Below are 22,966 nucleotides of genomic sequence, written 5' to 3' on the forward strand. Positions count from 1 at the left end.
CACAAACTGAAGCACAGGAAGTTCCGTCTGAACATGAGGAAGAACTTCTTCACTCTGAGGGTGACGGAGCCCTGGAACAGGCTGCCCAGGGAGGTTGTGGAGTCTCCTTCTCTGGAGATATTCAAGACCCGGCTGGCCGCGGTGCTGTGCAGCCTGCTGTAGGTGACCCTGCTTTGGCAGGGGCGTTGGACTAGATGACCCGTCCCTTCCAAACCCTACCATTCTGTGATTCTGTGATACTCATAGCTGTCGTAGCTTTTTGCAAGACCTGGGCACTGGGGATCATGTGTGTGAGGAAACGAAGTGTTTCCCCTAGGGAGGGTGAGACTTCCTTACTGCCCACCTACCAGGCACGTTCTGCAAAGGCAGCCAAGCACTCTGCAAGCTCAGCTGCTGTTGAGCATCACTCTCAATCCACTGACTATCCACGCAGCAGCAATATGTGGGGCTGTGGGTGTACGCTTGTGCACCAGGAACCTGGGGAAAACCCGCGGTGGGAGCTGAGTACAGCTGCGAGCAGCGTGACGCCAATGGACCGGCAAATATTTGCTTTGAGGTTCCTATCCCCGAACGCTGATTCTATGAATTAGTAAGAGCGTACGATTACTCGGTCTGTTCCTGATACGAATCTCACCAGAGACAAAAGTGAGCATCTAAATATATTTTAAAAAAGAGCCCTGTGACGCACAAAGCATGTAATCGATGGAGCGGAGTACTTTCTCTCGAAACGGTGATGTTCCCACGCATGGCAAATAGAGAAACTGCGCCGGAGTCAGCTTGCTCCTTTCGGAGTGAGCGCTGTTTGGTGGAGAGGGGATCTTTCTCCTGGGTGAAGGCTCCAAGCAGCTCCGCATCCCTGCGAGTGCTTGTTGGAGATGCTTGGTAAAGGGAGTGGGGAATATCCGCCTCTTCCAGCATGCACGGAAGTGTTAGATCCTCGTCTGGGACTGTTTTGTAGGCTCCATAGGATGCTCAAGATAAACTGATTTAACTTGGCTGGGTTTCAACTCTGCAGAGGTCTCTGAATCAATTTTAAGGTTGTGCTTGTGGAGAGTATGGTTCTGTACGTTTCAATCATTCACAAAAATCTAATTATCTGGGCTCCAGATAATCCGTCTACTGCTCTCGTCCTTGTGCAGCTTTTCTTACTGATAACTCCTGTGAATACATTTGCTTTTAGTGGTGTGGGAGAAACTGCACAAGGAAATAAAACTTGCAAACTAATTAAACTTCTCGGTCTTGTTGAGTAACAAGCCGGAGATGTTGGCAGGGCTGGGAATAGATCTGATTAGCATTCCTCAATAGCCAGAGGACATGGTTAATTATAATATTGCTTGTTAATGTATTGAAATATTGCTTGGCATTCTTAATTTTTTTTTTTTTCCCCCCTCCCTCTTTTCTCTTCTTGCTGAAGGGCTCTCCCAGGACCTGATGGATTTCTGATACCTCGCTCCTGAGGGGCTGGAAGGAGCATGGTTAAACACCAACCGCTGCAGTACTACGAGCCGCAGCTATGTTTGTCCTGTCTGACGGGCATCTACGGCTGCCGCTGGAAACGGTACCAGCGGTCACATGATGACACCACCAAGGTGGGTAGCTTGACCGCATCACCTCTTCCCAGTGACTTTGGGATGGGCAGAGGGTCTTGGTTGAAAGTGCTGGATATTTGATTTATTTTTTTTTTTTTTTATTGGCTTGAATAGACCATGGAAGTCACTGGCCCCATGGCTTGGAGGTCTGTCAGAAGTTCTCACCGTGTGGTTGATGTAGTAAATGGGCACAGTTAGCTGGTCATGGTCCTCAAAGGGATTGAGTAGTATGGGTTTGGCCAAATCTGTATTTTTGTTTCGGTACTGGGGGAGACTTCAGTTCTGCTCCTTGCTCTGTGTCTTATTGGTGTGCTTGTGTTTTTTTGGCTGGATGCACAGGATCTGTATTTCTGTGTACTTTTTAGCATCTGTGCATGTGAAAATAAGTTTGTAGGTAGGGAAAGGCAGGAGGAGGTGAGAACTAGCTGGGGATAAACGGGAGAGCTGTTAGAGGTGACTTTTCCCTCCCCTGGAAAAATGCAGTTTTTAAGAGCTCTGACAGAGGGAATCCAGGCAGCAGGGCTGGACTTGTGCCTTCCCTGATGTCTGGGGCTGCGAGACGGGGTCTCGTAAGACCTGATGTGTTTATAGGAAGAAGTGTGAAAAAACTGCTGTCAAAGCTGCCCTTTGTTACATCTGCTGGGTAATGGTTGTGTATTACTGTTCTTCTGTGCTCTCGTGTTGTCTGGGTTGTTTTTCTAGTGTGCTTACTATTTGAAGAAGAAAAAACCCAAAGCTTAAATCTCACTTCTTCTGGCGATGCTCCCAGGAGATCGTTTCATTGCTTTTTGAGGGCTGGATTTTGCTCTGGTGACAGTTAGCTTCTCTGTTTTGTGTTTTAAGTCTACAACCAGGGATATTCCTGTCTGTGGAGTGCTTGTCCTCTGGAAAAGAAGCTGTTAAGGAGAAAACACTTCTAGGCGGCAGATCCCATGCCAAAAATGCTCCTGGTTCTGAATTGCATTGATTGTTGGTGGTGCAGCTTGGCCGGGAGCTCCCATGCGAATTGAGAAGTCACGGCTTGTGTTTGTGCAGAGCAAAACATATTTCCTTTTGCAAAGTAGAAATGTTTGTGCTGTTTCTCCTCTTCTTTCAGTCTGGCCAGCTTAGTCTGAGTGACTGCTTCTGAGCCAGCAGAAGTTTCCTTTGAGAAATACCCAGGCACATCCGTAGTGGAGGGCGTAGTTGGGTTTTTAAGATTTTTTTTTTTTTCTTTTGTTTTTTCAGGAAAATGGTGGGATGTAATGTCTTGGCATGTGTGCATGTACTAACTTAAATACTCAAAACTCCTTATTCCGTATGCCTTAGGAACCAGAACATTATGCTTCTTTTTTATGCTTTCCATAGAAAAATTGCCATTGACTTAATTTTTCAGTGAAATCTAGCTCTGCTTGTGCTGACTGACTTTACCAAAAAAACATCAGTGGCAGACTTCCAATTCTACTTGGAATTTCAATTGTGTTTCTAGTGCTAGAAAGGAATTTGTTGTGTTTGAAGTACCTGAGCTAGGCTTACAAATATGTCCAGTCTCTGAAATGGTCTTGTTAAGTTTTACACAAGGACTCAACTTCCACTTTGTTGAATGCTGAAGTGGAGAATTAAGAATTAAATTCATTAATTAAAAATTAGCTATTGCAGGAGCAAGAGAAGAAAGTCTAAAATTAGCTACAGGCTATGCAAAACCAAGGTATGAAGAATCTGTTCCCATCTTGTTGTCAGTAAAGTGCCTTGCAGGTGTTAGTGCTGGAATGAGAGATTGCAGCCCTCTGTTTGGAGGGAAAAGTGCAAATGAAGTCTAATTGTCCTCTGTTGGACAGGGCTATTTGCATGTGCCTGAATACTGCAGAAAATGGGTGGGAACTGCAGGATATGTGTAAAAGAGAAGTGAGAAACCTCTTTTTTGTAGCTGCCAAATAGTCCTTGGCTGTTTGAACAAGCAAGTAACTTCTATGGGCTGCAAACCAGTGTTGGCATCCCTCCACCTCTCTGGATTGGGTGGGAGAGCCTTGCATGGTATCACTCAAATTCAGGACCACTTGGACTGTAAACTCCAATCTCTGCAGTTGAGAGAAGCTCTGAAGCAGGGATGGACTTACACAAAATACAGGGTACTCCTAGCATTGATTGCAAAAATGATCCGAGGGCTGGAACCCATCTGCTGGGAGGACAGGCTGAGAGAGTTCGGGCTGCTGAGCCTGGAGAAGAGAAGGCTCCGGGGAGACCTTAGAGCAACTGCCAGTGCCTGAAGGGGCCTACAAGAAAGCTGGAGAGGATGTTTTTACAAGGGCATGGAATGACAGGACAAGGGGTAATGGTCTTAAACTGAAAGAGGGCAGATTTAGATTAGATATTAGGAAGAAATTCTTCCCCATGAGGGTGGTGAAACACTGGCCCAGGTTGCGCAGAGAAGCTGTGGCTGCCCCCTCCCTGGCAGTGTTCAAGGCCAGGTTGGATGGAGCTCTGAGCACCCTGGGCTGGTGGAAGCGGTCTGTGGCGGGGGAGTTGGAACTGGGTGATCTTTAAGGTCCCTTCCAACCCAAATCATTCTATCATTCATCGAGGTTTAGAGATCTCTGGTCTGCATGAGAGGACTTCTGGGATGGGTGGGAAATCTTGCCAAGATCCCAAGGTGTATTGGATGGGGATAGGAAGTTTTACATATCCTAATTGTCTCTAGCTGATATATTCCAGTCACAATATTTAGGTGTATCTGTAGGGGATTAGCCAGGAAAATACCATACTAAAACTGAGGTGCCTGTTTGCTTTACGCAAAGGCAGTGGCATGTTGATGATAATACTTCTTGTATTGCCCAGTATCTGACCCTGTAGGAACTCAGCCACTGCAAGCCCGGAGTAGAGGCAACTGTGGTATAATACGTGTTTTCCTGAGCATTGTTTCTATAAAGGCGGGTATGGGATACTTGAGAGGTCTGAAGTCTTGCAAAAATCTAGAGCTACCTGGGAAGGAAGGAGCAGGGTATAGACGTGTTATCTTTACACTCCTTAATTATCAGAAATTAAGGCACATAGTCAAAGAGCATTTTTTATTTTTAGTGTAGGCTACAGCATGGTCTTCTGCTGTCTTTTTAACAGATCAGACTTTCCGGGATAAAAGGCCTTCACCTAAACTTGGGTTACGACTCACTTGTGTCCTTGAAACCTTCTGCTGATGGCTCTGAATGTTTCTTTGCTGAAATGTGCTGTAGCGCAACAGAGTTTTAATAATTCCTTTCCTTTTCCCCCAAAAATATGCAGATCAGGCTTTCTACTACACATTAAATTTACATGAAAATGAAAATTTTAATTGTAAGCTTGAGTTCTGAGTTTTTTGGGAGGCCGCTTGCTAGAATTGTAATTGTCTCTTGCTTTCCTCTGACCTTTAGAGACTGGAGCGGGGGGAGCTGAAGGCACCCAACCTGCACGCTTGGTCTCCTTTTTAAATTTTGAATAGCTGCAGAACTCCTTTCTATTGTGTGCCCTCAGCTTTAATGCCAAGATCCCCTTTCATGTTTTTTAAATTTTTAATGTTTTTTTTTTTTTAACAAAAGGCATATAAAAAAGCAGAAATGGTCTTGCTGAGACTCAGACTCTTAGAATCTCCGTAGCTGGTGTGAGAAAGCAATTTCTGATCCGACTGCGGCTTGTTTGTCAGGTGTTCAGCCAAGGAAGTTCTTACGGGGTCAGTGCATCGCCGCCCTGAACACAAACTGGGAGTGAATAAACTTTGGCTTGCAGTTGCTGTATGTGCTTTTCAGGGTCTGAAGTTCAGGCGGCAGCTTCTGAGGTAGCTCCCAGATACCACCCTCCCGTTGATGGATCACCGGCAATTAAACAAACGCAGAGAGAGCGGCCCTGCTAATTGCAGTGTATAAACACAGTGCTCTGTGCGAAATTTGTGTGCTTCACCCCAAATGAACTGCTGCTGGGTATTAGAACACCAGAACAGCTCTTGCTCCCAGTAGAGTCCAGGGCAGGCTGCAGCATCGTTTAAAATCCACCCAGAGATGTTGCAAGATCAGTATCCACATGGGAGATGTTGATAAGGTTGCATTGTATGAACATGAAGTTAAATCTATCGACTGGTTTCGTTCAGGTTTTTTTTTATTGCTTCCAAAACCATGCTGTCTGTACACAGCAAATATCACACCCGGGAAATCATCCTAGGTGAGAGCGGGGAAAGAGAAATTCTGCAGAAGAAAATTGCAGTGGTAGTTTTATCTATCCAAAACATAGAAGTAGCCAGTTTTATTGTCTGGCTGGGTTTTTTTGCACTTACTGTTTATTGAAAAATCTTGGGATCTTTATTTTTATTTTATTTAGTTCCCTGTCAGAGAGGACAAAATACTATCACCATTTGCAAAGGGCTTTGGCTTCTCTGCTTAGCGGCAGGCATGGCTGATACTGTATTTCCCAACCACAAACCCTTCTGAGACACATGTTGGGTCAGACAAAATGTAACTGGGAGCTTTTCTTGTCTCCCCCATTTCCCTTGGAAGCTTCCCATTGTTTACAAAACTATCTTTTCCTCCAGAAAATTGCCAAGAATAGGCAAGGATAGGTGCCTGGTTTGGTTACGGGGCCACCATCAGCTGGGCATGAACCCAGAATTGGCAGCTTTGATCCTAGGTGACTGAAATTGCAAGATCCCTATGATGATCTGCTCTTTAATGCCATGTATAACATTTAAATGCAGGTCTCTTCAAGAGCTTTTTGTGAATGGTGCACTTCAGAGTACTTGTACAATCTCTTTTCTTCTTCCTGTTCCTCTTGTGAGCACCCCTGAGATGTTGTGAGTGAGAGGAGCAGTATTAGCGATGAAGTTTTATGCTGACAGAAATCTCACTGTTTTCTGAATGCTCTAATCCCACAGGTGTTAACCTGAGCATCTAAGAAACCAAACCCTTGTTAAGAACCTGGAAAGATGGTGAAACCGGAGCTAATGAGATGCATATCCAAGCTCAGGAGTGGATCTCTTTGAAAGCTCAGAGTGATCAGGACTGATGGTCAACGCAACGTGGGTTTACAGGGTTGCATTTGGGGTATAACATCAATGTTCTGTTGTCCTTAAAAACACAACTTGTTCGGAATCCAGCTTAAATTTTCTCTTATCTTACAGAGTGTGGCTTTGTAGGGCTGATGGATATATGAACGTAGACTGTTTAAAGCCCCTGTGCCTCAGAAACCTCATATTGTTAAAACTCATTTTCACACATTTATAGTGTTGCCGCCTTCCTTTTTCAGAGATCCCAGTTAGCTGCTGATGGGAGCAGAACAGGGACCTGGGCCAAGAGCTGGAAATGCTGGATGCTTCTACTCACCAGCTGCTGGTGTTGGGAGAGCTGCTCCTGCAACCAACCCCTCCTTCCATCACTGCTGTTGGGTGACTCTTCCCCACTGCTGTGTTTAAAATCCATTTCTATGTGCCAGCAGATGTCCTTGCTTTTTTTGTTGTCCCCTCCCTAGGCATGTGTCCTCGTATGTTGTCTTTTGGTCCCACGTGGCTTCTCTGGCCCTTCCAGTAGCTGCTGCAACCTCTCCCTATCTGCCTTCATCCTTTTCCGACAGTGGTATTCAGTAATTGTAGCAGAGATGCTTCCTTGTTGCTGTTGGTGTTTTGTAGGCTTGCTGTTCCCATCGGTGAAGACCTGTCAAGCCCGGAGAAATGCCTTGTAGTGCGTCGGCTCTTCTGAACCCAGCAGCAGATGCTCCACGGTTCGTGGAGTTCAGGAGCTGCTGTGTCATGTGCTGATGGATCGCGCTTTGAGGGTCACTGGTACCTGATCAATAGAAGGGCAGCACTAGCTAGATATTAGAGGCTTCTTGGAAGCACCTTGGGCCAGGAGTGTTCCTTCGTTCGCCCTCCCTCTTGGCAAACAGACTTTTATGCCTTTGCTGGCGAAAATGCCGAGAAGTGGTATGAACACCTTTCTGGGGCTGCTCTGATTTTAGGGCAATAAAAAATTAATGGGGCTTGGCAGAGCAGCTCAACCTCCCTGACCCAAGGGCTCTGCAGCAGATGGGCGTGTTGGAGTGGGAGCAAACTGAGGATTTCCCAAGCCGACCAGTTCATGCTCAAGTGCTCTACAAGTGCACCCCTGCCCTCCCCAGTGTGATGTTTCAGTGTTAATAAATGGAACTGCTAATATTCAGCCAAAATACGAAAGCCTATAAAAACCACAATCTCCTGTGTTTATCTTGCAGTGTGTGAAGTGGCATAAATCCCTCTGCCAGCTTGGGGTTTTTTCTGTAAGTGGGTAAACTGAGGCACAGAAGACAAGCTGTTGTGATGTGACTTGGTGGTGGCCACCACTGATGAATTCTGAATCCCAGGACTCATTCTAAGATGGACACTTCTGCCCAGTAGCTGTGAATGTGCTTAGGGGCTTCCTGATGGCACTGGCTGCCCTCTGGTTTGGAGGTGAGAACCTAGGGACCAATGCCACCAGCAATCACAGCTGACTTGGTGGGTCACACTTGTGTTCTCTGCAGCCTTAGCTTGTCTGCCTGCACATTCAGGCTCTGGGTAATATTATTGGTGGCCCCTGAGCAGGGCTGACCTTTTTACAGGTGATTGATTAGCTCCTACAGCAAAGGCTTACAGAATTTCTAGCACTGTGTCATTACTGCTTTATTCAGAAACTTTGAAGTGATCCATGTGCAAGCTCCTTATGATAAATGGCCTGGCCAGCCCCCTTTGGATACACAAAGGTGCCTTGTGACTTTTCCAACGTTACGGGCCTCCGGGGTTTTATTCAGATTGTGGCATTTCCTTGTTATAGCTGCCAGATGTGCTCCCTCCAACTGCTTTTCTTTATACGTTGTACTAATTACGTGGGTGAAAAATTACATCGCTGGAGCCAATCATCTCTCCTTGCTCCTGTTTACCCTTGGATCGTTTTAGATATAGCAGATGTTGCTTCTCCTGTCCTCCTTGTAGCTACTGCATGCATCTTTTTGCCATAAAGTGTAAGTGGGGAAGGTGAGCTCGGTATTACTGAATAAAAAGGCAACGACACCTTAAAGCTAGGGAAGGATGTAGGGATAAAAGGGACCTTCAAACCCTTTAAAGAGCCCCAGACAAGCCAGGACAAAACTGGGCCTGTCCTGTTTCTGACGTTCAAGAAATCTCATGTTGCTTTTGTCCTTACTCCAGCAGCAGCAGCCTGAGGAGAAGGCTCTTGTATTTTTTTATTTTATTGTGCTTTATCTTTGGTTTCCAGACAGAAGTCTAGGCTGCCTGTGCTTCCCAGGAAATCCATTACATGTTATCAGAGGGTTTAGCCAAGCCTTTCCTAGAAAGTATTCAGAATGCGATGACTTCAAACTTGCCGTGCTCAGCTTGGGGAAGAAGAAAGGCTGAGAACAGATACAGTGGATGCCTTGAAGCTCTTGAAGATAAGCATTGCTGAAGGAAGAAACTTTTAAGGCTTGAATAGTTGGCTGTGAGGGCACCAATTTCTGACCTGTTACTGGTGTGAGCTTCTTTGGAGAGGGATGGGGCCAGCATTTGAGGGTTTCCAGGGGTGGCTGATGGAAGAGCCAGGAGGAAGCTGCAGCCCATCGCGTTGTGCCCTGTGCTTGGAAAGCTGATCTGAGACTTGGGATTTATGGATGTTGCCAAAACAGACACCAAATATGACCTCAGGTGCTCTGCTTAAGATGGAAAGATGTTTGCCCTGATGATTTTCCTTGAGGTTTTCTCTCTGAATTCCTCCTTGGATGTTTATGACTTATGCCAGTGTTTCCGTGACAATCATCTAGATTTTGGTACCTGGAGAAGACCGTCGATGGATTTATTGCCTTCTGATGCAGCATGTCCTATCTGGGATACCACAGTGTAAGACTTACTGAATGCATGTTTGCTTTGTAGCTTTTTTAAAAGAATCTGTATAGTATGAGGAAGAACCTCTTCACTCTGAGGGTGACGGAGCACTGGGATAAGTTGCCTAGGGAGGTAGTGGAGTCTACTTCTCTGAAGATATTCAAGACGTACCTGGACAAGGTCCTGTGCAGCCTGCTGTAGGTGACCCTGCTTTGGCAGGGGGTTGGACTAGATGACCCACAGAGGTCGCTTCCAACCCGTAACATTCTGTCATTCTGTGAAGGTGCTCTCTTAGTCCATTGACCAGCTATAGTCTTGTTCAAGGCAGAAGATACTTCAGCTGATGCATCCCTCTACCCCTTCCTACCACCTGACAAGTGGTTGCACAGAGCAGTTAAAGCAACCTGGTGAGGAGCACAGCTATGGCCAATTTCTGCTCATGATACTGCTGCTGTGTTATGGAGGGTGATGACAGTGGTGTCATTGGTACATTATAAACATAGGAGGTAGTGTTATGTGGTGTGTTGGCTGCTGCTGAGCTATCAAAACGTGCTCTCGTATGGACATCATGTGGTCACAGATGGGGAGTGCTGGGGCACGTTGCCCAGAGAAGCTGTGGCTGCCCTCTCCTTCAGTGTTCAAGGCCAGGTTAGATGGGGCTTTGAGCAACCTGGTCTGGTGGAAGGTGTCCCTGCCCATGGCAGGGGGGTTGGAGCGAGATGATCTATAAGGTCCCTTCCAACCCAAACCATTCTATCATTTGATGTGTAAGAGCAGCGGAGAAATACAGAAATGCCCAGAGCCTGGTGCATCTCCCTGTCCTTTCTGTAAGCAGCATCACTTACACATCAGTGGTGCTCACTTAGCAGGAGAAATTGGATAGATGCTGTAATAGAGGCTAAAAACCAAATTGCCTCTGAGTTAGTGCTTCGTGCAGGTGTCCTGGTTGGCATGAGATATGAGAAGTGACGGCTGTGGGTTTGCTGTGGCCCATGGGGCAGCTGAACATGCTCGCTGAAAAGCAGCAATGCCATCGGAGGGGCTGCACCGCTGCTCTTTCAGAGATGGTGGTTTTTACATCGCACATCCCTCTTCAAGGAGCTACTGGGAGGAATCCCGTGGGCCAGGGCTCTCGAAGGCAGGGGGGTCCATGAGTGCTGGTCGCTTTTTAAACAACACTTCTTCCATGCACAGGAGCAATGCCTCCCCCTGAGAAAGAAATTTAGCAAAGGAGGCAGGAGACCTGCATGGTTAAACAAGGAGCTTCTAGCGGAGATCAGGCGGAAGAGAAAGGTCCATGGAATGTGGAAAGAGGGACAGGCCACTTGGGAAGAGTACAGAAACGTGGTGAGAGCATGCAGGGATGCGACAAGGAAGGCCAAGGCTCACCTGGAATTGAAGCTGACAAGGGATGTCAAAAACAACAAGAAGGGCTTCTTCAACTACATCAGCAGCAAAAGGAAGGCTAGGGACAACGTGGGGCCGCTGCTGAATGAGGCGGGTGTCCTGGTGACGGAGGATGCGGAGAAGGCAGAGCTACTGAATGCCTTCTTTGCTTCAGTCTTCAGTGCTAAGACTGGCCCTCAGGAATCCCAGGCCCCGGAGGGAAGAGATGAAGCCTACAAAGAGAACGACTTTCCCTTGGTCGAGGAGGACTGTGTGAGGGATCGCTTAAGTGATCTGGATGTCCACAAATCCATGGGCCCCGATGGAATGCACCCACGAGTGCTGAGGGAGCTGGCGGATGTCATTGCTGAGCCACTCTCCATCATCTTTGAGAGGTCCTGGAGGACAGGAGAGGTGCCCGAGGACTGGAGAAAGGCCAATGTCACTCCAATCTTCAAAAAGGGCAAGAAGGAGGACCCAGGGAACTACAGGCCGGTCAGCCTCACCTCCATCCCGGGAAAGGTGATGGAGCAGCTTATCCTGGAGGCCATCATGAAGCAAGTGGAAGAAAAGAAGGTTATCAGGAGTAGTCAGCATGGATTCACCAAGGGGAAATCATGCCTGACCAATCTGATAGGTTTCTACAATGACATGACTGGCTGGGTAGACGAAGGGAGAGCCGTGGATGTTATCTACCTTGACTTCAGCAAGGCTTTCGACACAGTCTCCCATGATATCCTCCTGGGGAAGCTGAGGAAGTGTGGGCTGGATGAGTGGTCGGTGAAGTGGATAGAGAACTGGCTGAATGGCAGAACTCAGAGGGTTGTCATCAGCGGCGCTGAGTCTAGTTGGAGGCTGGTGACAAGTGGTGTCCCCCAGGGGTCAGTACTGGGCCCAGTCTTGTTTAACTTCTTCATCAACGACCTGGATGAAGAGTTAGAATGTACCCTCAGCAAGTTTGCTGACGACACCAAACTGGCAGGTGTGGTAGATACACCAGCAGGCTGTGCCTGCCATTCAGCGTGACCTGGATAGGCTGGAAAGCTGGGCAGAGAGGAACCTGATGAGGTTCAACAAGGGCAAGTGCAGGGTCCTGCACCTGGGGAGGAACAACCCCATGCATCAGTACAGGCTTGGGGTGGACCTGCTGGAGAGCAGCTCTGCGGAGAGGGACCTGGGTGTCCTGGTGGATGACAGGTTAACCATGAGCCAGCAGTGTGCCCTGGCTGCCAAGAAAGCCAATGGGATCCTGGGGTGCATCAAGAAGAGTGTGGCCAGCAGGACAAGGGAGGTTCTCCTTCCCCTCTACACTGCCCTGGTGAGGCCTCATCTGGAGTACTGTGTCCAGTTCTGGGCTCCCCAGTTCAAGAAGGATGAAGAGCTACTGGAGAGAGTCCAGCGGAGGGCTACAAGGATGGTGAGGGGACTGGAGCATCTCCCCTACGAGGTGAGGTTGAGGGAACTGGGCTTGTTCAGCCTGAAGAAGAGAAGGCTGCGAGGGGACCTTATAAATGCCTACAAATATCTGAAGGGTGGGTGTCAGGAGGATGGGGCCAAGCTCTTTTCAGTGGTGCCCAGTGACAGGACAAGGGGCAATGGGCACAAACTGAGGCACAGGAAGTTCCGTCTGAACATGAGGAAGAACTTCTTCCCTCTGAGGGTGACGGAGCACTGGAACAGGATGCCCAGGGAGGTTGTGGAGTCTCCTTCTCTGGAGATATTCAAGACCCGCCTGGACAAGATCCTGTGCAGCCTACTGTAGGTGACCCTGCTTCGGCAGGGGGGTTGGACTAGATGACCCCCAGAGGTCCCTTCCAACCCCTACTATTCTGTGTGATTCTGTGTGATCTCCTAATCCTCTGGTTAAGTCAGCGCAAGGTATCTGAACTGGGTAGATATGAGGTGGAATATCTAATACTTGTAGTGCCTCTCGCTGCCTTTAAAGTACCTATTGCTGCTCGTGTAGCTGCAAGCCAGTATGTGAGATATTAAACTCTTCCTAATGAACTGGGCGTTCGTTGTTAAAATTTATTCTCTTAAAGTGCAATGTGAATGATTGAAGATGGGTCCATCTGGTTAAAAACATCACGTGGCCTTGAGCTGAGGCTTCTGATGGCTTTTTTGGGTCCTTTTGTGAAAAGATGAATGAGGAGCTGTGATCTATCGACATAATGGATTGCTGTGCTGTGTCTGTGATACGTGTATTAATTTACTTTATAGTGAAATAGTCTTGTAATTCCCGCTTGGCCAGAGCTGTTAAATAACCTGAACAGATGATGTAAGCCACATTGGCGTGATGGATCTGTGTGACTACAGGCTTTGGAGCTGGGATTTTACTGGGTCTTCAGTGCTAATTCCCAGACAGCCAAAGGTCACTGGTTACAGAAATTGCTTGCTTTGCTGAAAACCTTTATTAGAGGATGGATGAATTTGCCCTTTTCTATGAAGTTTCAATTTGTTAGTGTTCATGACCATAGGCCTGAGGACATGGGAGTTTTTGATGGAAAGAGGCTCTTTGAAGCCTGTTTGATTTGAGGTTGGGCACTAAGGCATTTGATGCTGCACGTTGGACTTGACCCATGATTCAGAGCTGAATCCTCATGAATGGATGTGTCTGATTATGTTGGTGTGATGGGCTAAATTCAGGAAAATCCAATTGTTGGCTTAAATATTGATTTTATTTTTTTTTCCCCCTCCCCTTATTTTTTTCTTTTATTTTTCTCCAATGCTTGGAATTGAAAGCAAAACTACCCTGTTTACAGGGCTTTGCACATCACATCAACATCATTTAATTTCACCTTTGAGCTCTTCATTTGGCAGGGGGGATGCACAGGGTGGATGATAGTGCAGGGAAGGGATTTGAGATGTGCATAGTTGCACGTGGACACCCCACCCTCTGGCTCCTGCTGCAGGCTTTCTGAACTCCCTCAGCTTTTTCATCATTGCAGTTGTGCTGCCTTGCAAGAATTGTGTTTGCAGTCTTGCTCCCTCATGAAATCTGTTTCTCTTGGCTCTGGAAGATGCCTGGGAGTCAGGGAAAAGTAAAGATCTCTCCTCATGTCTGGGATTGCAGGTGGTTCTCCCAGGAGCATGGGCAGCATTCAAGTGTTGTCTTGCTCAGTGATGTTTGAATGCTGAAACACGTTCAGAGCTTCAGTAGTGGTGGAAATTTCCTTCCACCAGTGGGGAAGATTAAAAGGCAGGATTGTTCCCAATTTTTCCCCAAGGCCATCTGCCAAAGAAGATCTTGTCTGAAGCATGACCGCAGCCAGCCTTCGAAGCCGAACTGAATTTACACAGGGCATCATGTTGTCATATTGCAATGTGGTTTTTCTCTCCTCTCATTGTCTATTCATTGCTCATTCCCTAAAGCAGGTCTGTGGACAGCTGAGCCGGGCAGGAATTGTATTTGCTCTGCATGGTACCATCGGCACAGACTTTGCAAGGAATGTTACTGGGTCTATCTGTGAATTGCGTGCTTTGACCTTCATGAAGGAGCAAGACCTCTTTTAGGCTGGGCAGGACTCCCATGGTAGACTGGCAAGGAGGAGAGGGATGTGCTAGCCTCAGAAACTGGGCTTCATCCACCAGAAGCTTGCTGATTGTTGAGACCCACATCCTCAGACAGCTCCTAGGAAGGCTGAGATTACCTGCCACCGGGCAAGGCTGATGCTGAAGCTGTTGCCTGCTTAGACAGGTGAGCCTGCAGAAGACCACTGCTGGTCACCTCTTGTACCTCCATAGTAGGACCTAGCCCAGAAAGCTGGTGTGTTCATGACTGCTTGACCAAAAGGCCAGGCTGCTGGGCAGCATTATAAATTACAATCTATTCAATAAATACAGTTTCAGCCTCAATGGGTTTGGGTTGTGTTTTTCCACCAAAGCTATTCTTCAATATAAATAGTTGGCCATTGACACTGTGGCCTCCGTATAGTTCTTCTTGCCCAATGTGAGACACGTTTCCTGCTTCCGTAATGCTTGTTTGAAGGGTGGGAAATCCCAGATCCTTGAAACCCCAGGAAAGCCACAATGTTTGATAACTTGCTGCCTGACATAGCCTAGTGCTGTCAGGGTGAGGATGTTTGACTAATGCTAAAGCTCTGGCTTAGTCCTGGTGTAGGCAAAATGCCTGTGGGAGGGAGTCTGCAAAGCCCATTGACTGTTGTGCCTGAGTTAGGATTATGGGCTCAGACTGGGTGATTAATGTGCCCTACGATTTATAGTGCTTTATAGGTGTCAAAGGTTTTTACTGCAGAGCCATCTGCAAAATGTGTTTCGGGCTATCAACAGCCAGCACTGAACTGGAGCTGCATCTGGAGAAAGGGGGAAGGGAGGCAGGTGGGACATGTGGAAAAAGGGCGGGGGGGAAGGGAATTTTTTGGCCATGGTCCCTTGGAGCCAAGCCTGTGCTTTACCACCACGAACTGGAAGCCCTGTCAGTTGGGTTTTGCCAGGGCTTTTCCCTGAGCACTTGGGTACGGCGATGTCCTTCCAGTCTAAAGGCAGCAGTGTGCAGCCACTCTTGCAAAATCTTTACTAGTTTGAAAGATGCTAGGTGAGAGATGAGACTTGGATGGTCAATCAACTTGTCGTTTAGCATATCACCACGTATGGGAGAAGAGCCTTTCTAGGCTGTCCCTGTGAGTCCCCTGTACTGGTTTTGCCTGCGATGGAGTTAACTTTCTGCGTAGTAGCTGATATGGTGCTACATTTTGGATCTGCGACCAAAACAGCGCTGATAACATAAGGATGTTTTAGCTGTTGCTGAAGAGCACGTACACAGCATCAAGGTAGAATATTTACTGCTTTCCTTCTATAAGGGGGGGAAATGATCTTGTTTTTCTACTTGCTTTCCAAAACAAATATATTTTCCCTCCTGGCTGCGCAGTTGCTGTGAGTGCTAGGGTTAGACTTTTTAGATTGAATTGGATAACTTGTTTTTTGAAAAAGGCAATGGGAACCTGTGCTCCTGCCAGTGTAAACTTTGCTGTTGGTAGCTGTGCTGGCACAGATTAATTTGATTAGTGTGTTGCTATTTCCTTAAATATTTAGTCATTTCCCACGATAAGAAAGTGTAGCCATAAGTGTATGAAGTTTGAAGAGCAAATGATAGAAGTGAAACAATAGTAAAAATTGTGGAAGCTTGACTTCTTGGTTTCTTTTGGTATCTGAAGCCCTCTCTCTAATCTCAACAAGGATGACGAAAAATCAGCGTCCTTTCCTAGAAGAGACTTTATTTTTCTCACCCAGAGGGAAGCGAGTGTGACCTTGCTGCCCATCAGTTGGACTCGACTGATTTTCTTTTGGGTTTGAATTCACTAGTCTCCAAATCCACTGAGTCCACTCTCCTGGTGCCTTTCCCCAATTCCCAGATGTCCTGGAAGAGATTCAAGGACAGTTGTGGTGTGACAGAGTGGAGAACTTTGGAGAGCAACTGTACAGTGTGATCTTGTTGGGTGGCTGGATGACCTAGGATGGTGTATTGGCCAATGGAGCAGGCTTTTTTCCTTTTTCTTTTTTTCCCTTCCCCTCTAAATAGAAGAAATTTATCTGCCTGTCATAAAAGTAGACTTTGTGGAAGTTGATCAAGGATACTTGTGGGTCCAAAATGGGCACAAAAATTAGCGAGATGAGAAGGAAATATGGTGCCAGTGGAAGTAAATGAATGAAATGGAGAAAATAAAAAGGAGCAGGATTAGCTTGTGATGATTTTTCCCTTGCTAAGTGTGTGCAGAGGGACAGAGGTGACGGGACAGAGGTGGAAGTCATGCAAGCAACAGTCCGTGGGGTCTCCTGCCTTCCCCAGCATGTGTCCGGTCACCTGGCACACAGCCTCCTCCTCCTTGTCACTACTGCTTGGCCCCATCCCAGCTCACAGCCAGCTGTTCCCACCAAAACTGTGAATGGCTGAAAATAATCGTGCAAGGTGGTGATGGAAATGAGGAGGCTGCGTTCCCACAGGGCCCTGCCTGGAGACTGCTGATGAGCTGTGCTTTGTAAAGAGCCTCCGGTTGGTGACCTCTCTTTCTTTTCAGCACTGGATGAGATATTTATAAGGACAATTTGGCACCACTTTAGCATTTTTTTAAATGGCTGTGAATAGCAGCCTTCAGGGAAGGGGTGAAAGAAAGTAGAGATCTCTCTATGCTGAAGAGGTTGAACTTCCTTATGGTCTACAGATGGTCCAAGGCGGTGGTGTCGTGCAGCTATAGCCCTTCTCAGAGATGTGTATTGGTTTTCAGGGGAGGCGTGTGAGTGGGCTTAAGTGCTCCATGAGGCTGCTGGTACTTTGCCAGTAGGAGGAAAGATGCAGTGATGGTGAGCCCAGTTCTTGCCACATGTGATGGGTGGGAGATGCTGCTGTGCAGATGGTGGGGCACAAGTGGTTGCTCCTGTGGGGAGACAGACCAAACTTAGGATGGGAAGGCTTCAAAATAGTGGTGGGCTGCCAAACGTGGAGGAGCAGAGAAAGTTTTGGGGGGTGAAAAGGGAGATTGGAGGGAGAAGGTGACGCTTGAGCTGGGAGATGCTCCTATGTCCTGCACGAGCTAGGAGAAACTTGTCTGAGTGTCTGCTGTGATAAAGAGCTTTTTGGAAGCTCTGAACAACGCAGTACAGGGGTGCTTGAGCAAGGGATTTAAATATTTGCTGTAGGCTTCAGCCAAGCACAGAGCTAAGCCTGCCCACTCTTTCTTTATTTCTACTAATTCCTCTGCCCAGAGACACTCGTTGTCCTTCAACCTCATCCCTTTGTTATTGGATTAATGCAGAATAGAGAATAAAAGACTTGGTAAGAGTAAATTTTCAGTGAAGTACCATTAAATAGGCAGTTGCTTTTAACAGCTGCTGCCATCCTATATGTTTATGAAAGGGGAGCAACGCTGAGATAATGGAGGACAGGAGGCCTACACCAATACCCTCTGCCCTCCCATCCCTTTTGTAAAAATCCTGCCTCTCTGCTGCTGGTAACTGATTTGGAGGTCGGAAGGAGGGCAAGGTAGGCTGGGGAGTGGGATGCTCTTGTGCACTTCTCTTCCACAGCTGATGTAATTCTCAATGCATGTGTATCATCTGCTTTTATTTTCCTTGGGTGACATCCTACTGCTTCGGTGAAAGCCGCAGAGAGACAGCGCTGTGTGAAAGAGCAAGTGTTTGTTTCACGCTGTAGTTCCCCTGGCCCCACTGCATGCTACCGTGCTGCGACAGCTTTGTGCTCCTTTGCAGAAACGCTGTTTGCATGTGGGAAGGTCCTTTGACTGAAAACGCCAGGGAACACCCAAGTCCTTCTGCAGGACCGTGAAGTTGTGATAAATGGAGCCATGCGATAAGCCTTGCTCAGAGATCTTGGCAGAGGCGGCAGAGTTTGGAGCTCCTGAGTTCCTACAGATGTTGAAAACGAGCATCTGGGAAGAGGGCAATGTCTTGTACCCACATGGGAAAGCCTGCAGCTAGGAATTCTCTTCTGTCTGGCTTGCCACCTGGCCCAAGAGCATAAACCAGCTGGCCAGGGAGCATAAACCCAGCTATCATGGGGTAGATACACTCTTCCACTCCAAATAGTCATTGGTTTTCCTCCTCTTGTCCAGCAGAAGGGCTGACACTCATCCACTCCAAATGCTACACCCAAATAGTCATTGGCTTTTCCTCCCCTTGCCCAGCGGAAAGGTTGATCGATCATGGTGGTCTCTGGCTTAGACCAGAAGTTTCATCCTGGATTTAAAAAATCTCCTGATGAAAGATCTTGTGGTTTCCTCAAAAGTTTCCATAAGTGACACTTTTTTGGAAGGTTACACTGAAAAGTCCTGATGTGCTGCTTTCTTTTAAGCTGCCCTTTATGTCTTGTTAAACTGAATTTCTTGTCAGCGGAGTGTGCAGGCTCTCTTCACAAACTACTTGTGGGGTGTACCTCTAAATGAGGCACATCTTGCCATGTCTGAAGAAAACTGGTACCTGCACCATAGTACAGGCATGTGGACGTGTTCAGGATTAATTTAGAGGTTCTGGTGCTATGTTTTGAGTGCTCGTCAATGGTTTTGATGCTATTTTGCAAAACAGCATCATCTTCTGCTGTATTTGGCCTGCTGTTTTGGAGAGTGGGTTGCGCTATTTTGAATTGTCATGTGTCCTCTGTGGCCTTAGGAAATACTGCAGGGTGGTTTAAAGTCTGGAGTAACCGCCTTGCTTTGCATCAAGGGGCGTAATTTTGCTTGAACAGGCTCTTACAATTCTCCACAAAAGTGGATTACTCGGATCTATTTCTCCCTGTTTTACTGCGGGCAATGTTTAGGATTTTTGGTTTATAAAAACCGTCGGATGCCTTTTTGGAAAGTGTGCCCAGAAACCATGTTTAGCTGTAGTATAATGTTCGAGTCAGTTGGTGACGTTCATTGGCCTTTCTTGTACAGAAGTGAAACTAGATGATTTAATGGTCCCTTTGGTTTTTAAAATGTACGTGTTTTATTTCGTGATGTAAAAAGCTTCTAAATTGAGGGCAGAGGTTAGCTTGCCAAATACATAGCAGCTGTTCACCCTAATTTGGAAGGAGACACTGCTAGAGGTCCTGGAACAGAAAGGCTGGGAAGCTGAAATGCTTTTGCATAATAATATCTTTCTGCCTTTTAATACAGATGTTTGCATTCATGCCTCCTATTCTGGGAGTCTGGCCAAGTTTCTGCGTAGAGGAACTGCACGCAGTTCCTGGTCTTGTCCTTCACCCCAGCGTCATCCCAGAACAGGTACAGCTGGAGATTAATTTCCTTGCTGGAATTTCCAATCTGTTTATTAATAAATCAGACTGTGCTCTGTTTCAGACACACGGTTGGGTTTTGCATTAAAGGGGTAGATAGAGCATATTTCCCTACGGGGCAATTGCTCTTCGTAGTTTGCAAGCTAGTCCCATTAAATTAAAAAAGCCACCACAAACTGAAACTCAGCAGCTTTCTTGCAGTGTGTGGGTTATTGCAGCGACGCTTGTTCAGGGGACTGAATCTGATGGTTGTGGCTGTGCCTTCCTCCCCCTTTACCGGGAAAAGGCTGTAGCAGTTCAGCAGATTTTTTCTTTTGATTCCTGGCTCTTCAGCGGCTGAAGCTCAAGAGCATCGCCAAAGACTGAGACATATTGGAGACATAAATAGGAGGAGTTGGCAGCAAAATCTCTCCTCTGCTCTTAGCATATGTGAATGAGCAGCTAGGCCAAACAGAGCACATTTAATTGTCCTGAACTTTTTCTGGTAATGCCTCCTCTGAAACCCCTTCAGGTCTCAGAAACGATGCGGTCATCACCAGTCCCACCAGACTTCTCGCAATGCTTTCCCTTGTGCTCTTGTGTGGTGGAGCCAAGCAAAAACCCCTCCAGAATACGCATACAGATGGCCAGATCCTGACCTGCAGTTGAAGGCCAGACTCCTCCTCTTTGAAAAAAGACTGGCTGGAGCTGGAAAGCTCATAGTAAGGACTAGGGAGCACAGATGGGTTACGATGATGTTTTTGGGGTTGTTTCTTCAAGCTTCTCTTGATGGACATTGAGCAAACACCCGGAGTGGTTGCCAGACCAGCTCTGCCTCTTGACCCAAAGGCCTGTGTGCTTGGCCGGGTGTGTGTGTGCACGTGTAAAATCTTGATCCTAGGTGTTACAAATGTCAGAGCTTGGCTGTGGATGCTTCAGACTCATTTCTGCTGGACTTTGCTAGCAAACTGTGCTGCCACAGTGCTGTTGGCTGCCTATTCCCTGAGGTGCTATCTGCAATTCAATTCTCAGCCCAAGAAATGAATTTTAGTGGGGTGAGGAGGGGAAACATGGCTGTGCAAATAGGACTAAACTGACTAATGAAGTTAAATCCTTGGCTGGTAGTAAGTTCCTTTGCATAATACTGCAAACAGGGCTTGAGCTGGCCACACCATGGTCGTAGGCTCAGGTTGCCAACATGGTGGAAAAGCCCGAGAGCCCAGGGCTGTCTGAGTCACACCTTGTTTGGGTGCTTGGGTGTCCTGTGGTGCATGTAGGTTTCTGATGCTTTCAAAAGTGTTGTTGGGGTGTGGGTAGAATGAGACCGTGCCCCATGACCACATGCACATGGGTGGTTTGGTTTCTGTAGGTAGCTCTACGGTGTTCTGTGGTTAGTGGAGAGGAACTCAAAGATACATGGAGATGTGGCTTTCCTGGCATCTGTCACAAGACATTTCGGTAATCTGCTAATTTGTGGTCTGAGAAATGACTTGGCTGCCTGTGGGATTGGAGGAGGGGATCCAGACTGCCTCGATACTGAGCTGCTCAACTCGAATGCCCGAAATGCTGGGGGTTTTGGTGGTTTTTTTATGAATTGGGAACCTCAGCACTAAGGTGTTGGCTTGTTAACAAAGTTGCCTAGCAAAGCTTAAAAATACAGTGACTTCTTCAATGTGGGCTTTGAAGTTGGTCTATAATTTTTTACTGTCTTTACTGTGTTGTGAGTCCCTCTTAAAAAGGGGCCTCGTGTTTAGGGGTGTTTGATTGCAGTTTCAACCTTTTTCTCTGGGTTGTTTCCAGGAGAGCTGCTGCTGAGCTTGAAAGTGTGATTTCAAGGGTGTAAGTGGCAGCTGGAGGCGTCCAAAGAGAAGCTGTGCTTGTCTGTGGCTGGAGGTTTTAATGGGGTTTTTTGGTGACTAGTATTTGTAGCTTGTCTCAACCTTGAAAATTATTCTTTCCCCTGATGCTATCTCTGTAATGAGCTGCTAAAGGAGAAGAGCTGATGGACTGGTCTGGCCCTGTGATGTGTCACACTCTCCTGGACGTGTGGTTTTGAGCCTTTATTTGGCAGCACGCTTATCTGCAGATGATGTCAGTCAGCCCTTGACAATCAATTGACTTCAGTGCAGTCAGAAGAGGCCCTTTTTCAGAGACAGTTATGGGGAGAAAATGAAACTACTAAGGCCTGGTTTGAAGTGTCCAAAACTTGCAGCATTCTGACTCTTAAAAATTGAGTTGACTTATTTGTGTGCTTTCCTGAAGCCTCACTGGCCATTGCAAAGTTGAAGCTTTCTTTGGGGTGCTGAAAAGCAGGGCCAATTACCATCAAATAAAGCTTGGATGGTTGTTCAAATCATTTCACATGTGGCAAAGGTGAACCCTGCTCGAAGGAGAAGAGCTCTTACCTCTCTATCACATCCATTGGGTGTCTGAGGCTGCTGAGCAGGGACCATGCTGTGATACGCAGCTCTTGAGTCAAGGGTGACTTAACTAGCAGAAACCTGATGCTTTTAACCTCACCTTGTGCAAAAGTCTCCCTTCTGGGCTAAAATTCCAAAAAAGATTAAATATTCAACCATCTCAATGGGATCTAGGCAGTTGGATGCTTAGCAAAGCGAGAGAAAAGAGAGACCCAGCTTCTCTTCTCATCCCTTCCAGGAGATACCAACCTGTCTCTTGATCTGTGATGCTTGGGGCGATGCGTTATTGTTGGTAGCGGTGTCGTGCAAGACTCCGGTGACGTCAGCCAGGCTGAGGACCGCAGGTTAAGGGTGGAGGAAGAGCGTGTGTTGGCTCTTCTGCTCTCCCAGACTGCTGGTTTCACCGCAAGACTGGTCTTTCATTCTTGCTAGCTGCTGTCTCAGTGTTTCACTTTTTTTTTGTTTTTGACACAGTTATGCTGGCCTTCCTGGAAAAACAAACCACCTTCTGTTTCCTCTAATTCGGAACACGCTGCTACGCCTTACTTTAGGGTTTGCTTAACGAGGCTAGTTTGTAACCGCAGAAACTGCTGCAGATCTCCAGAAAACCACACTGCTGTGAGCTGCGCCTTAGTGCCTTGGTGTTTTCCTTCCCCAGTCAGGTCAGGAGCCCGAAGCTGAATCGGGTGGGGTGGTGTAGCTTTCAGCTGAGTGATATCTGGAAAGGGGACATCATTCATTGCTTTTCTTCTTGAGGTCGGTGTGGATGAGTGTGTGCACGTTGCAAGAGTTACTAGCAACGTACTCGAGTCTGACCAAGCTCTTTTACTGCCGTTGTCTGCAGCGATCAGAGGTCCCCGCTTCTCCAGCAAGAAGCGAGTGATAAATGGCACGACGCAAAGTGAAACCTGCCTCCGTGCTGCCGTATTATGCTCTGGTGCATTTTATCTGTGCTGCCTAAGCGTGGAACTGCTGTGGACCTAAGGCGTTGAATGGGCTGTTGTGTGATGAGCAGACTCCAGCA

At 47.1% G+C, this 22,966-nt stretch overlaps 1 protein-coding gene across 3 annotated transcripts in view; it reads left to right on the forward strand.

Annotated features, from left to right (window-relative positions):
* GDPD5 (glycerophosphodiester phosphodiesterase domain containing 5) overlaps positions 1–22,966 on the forward strand; it is a 191,619-nt gene that overhangs the window by 68,010 nt on the left and 100,643 nt on the right. For all 3 annotated transcript variants that reach the window (XM_075415515.1, XM_075415533.1, XM_075415522.1), the window contains exon 2: positions 1,415–1,589. In XM_075415515.1, the coding sequence (XP_075271630.1) occupies positions 1,473–1,589 (117 nt within the window). In that variant the 5' untranslated portion in view covers positions 1,415–1,472. The remainder of the gene's footprint in view (positions 1–1,414; positions 1,590–22,966) is intronic.

Source organism: Opisthocomus hoazin, chromosome 1 (genome assembly GCF_030867145.1).
Source record: "Opisthocomus hoazin isolate bOpiHoa1 chromosome 1, bOpiHoa1.hap1, whole genome shotgun sequence".
NCBI lineage: Eukaryota > Metazoa > Chordata > Aves > Opisthocomiformes > Opisthocomidae > Opisthocomus > Opisthocomus hoazin.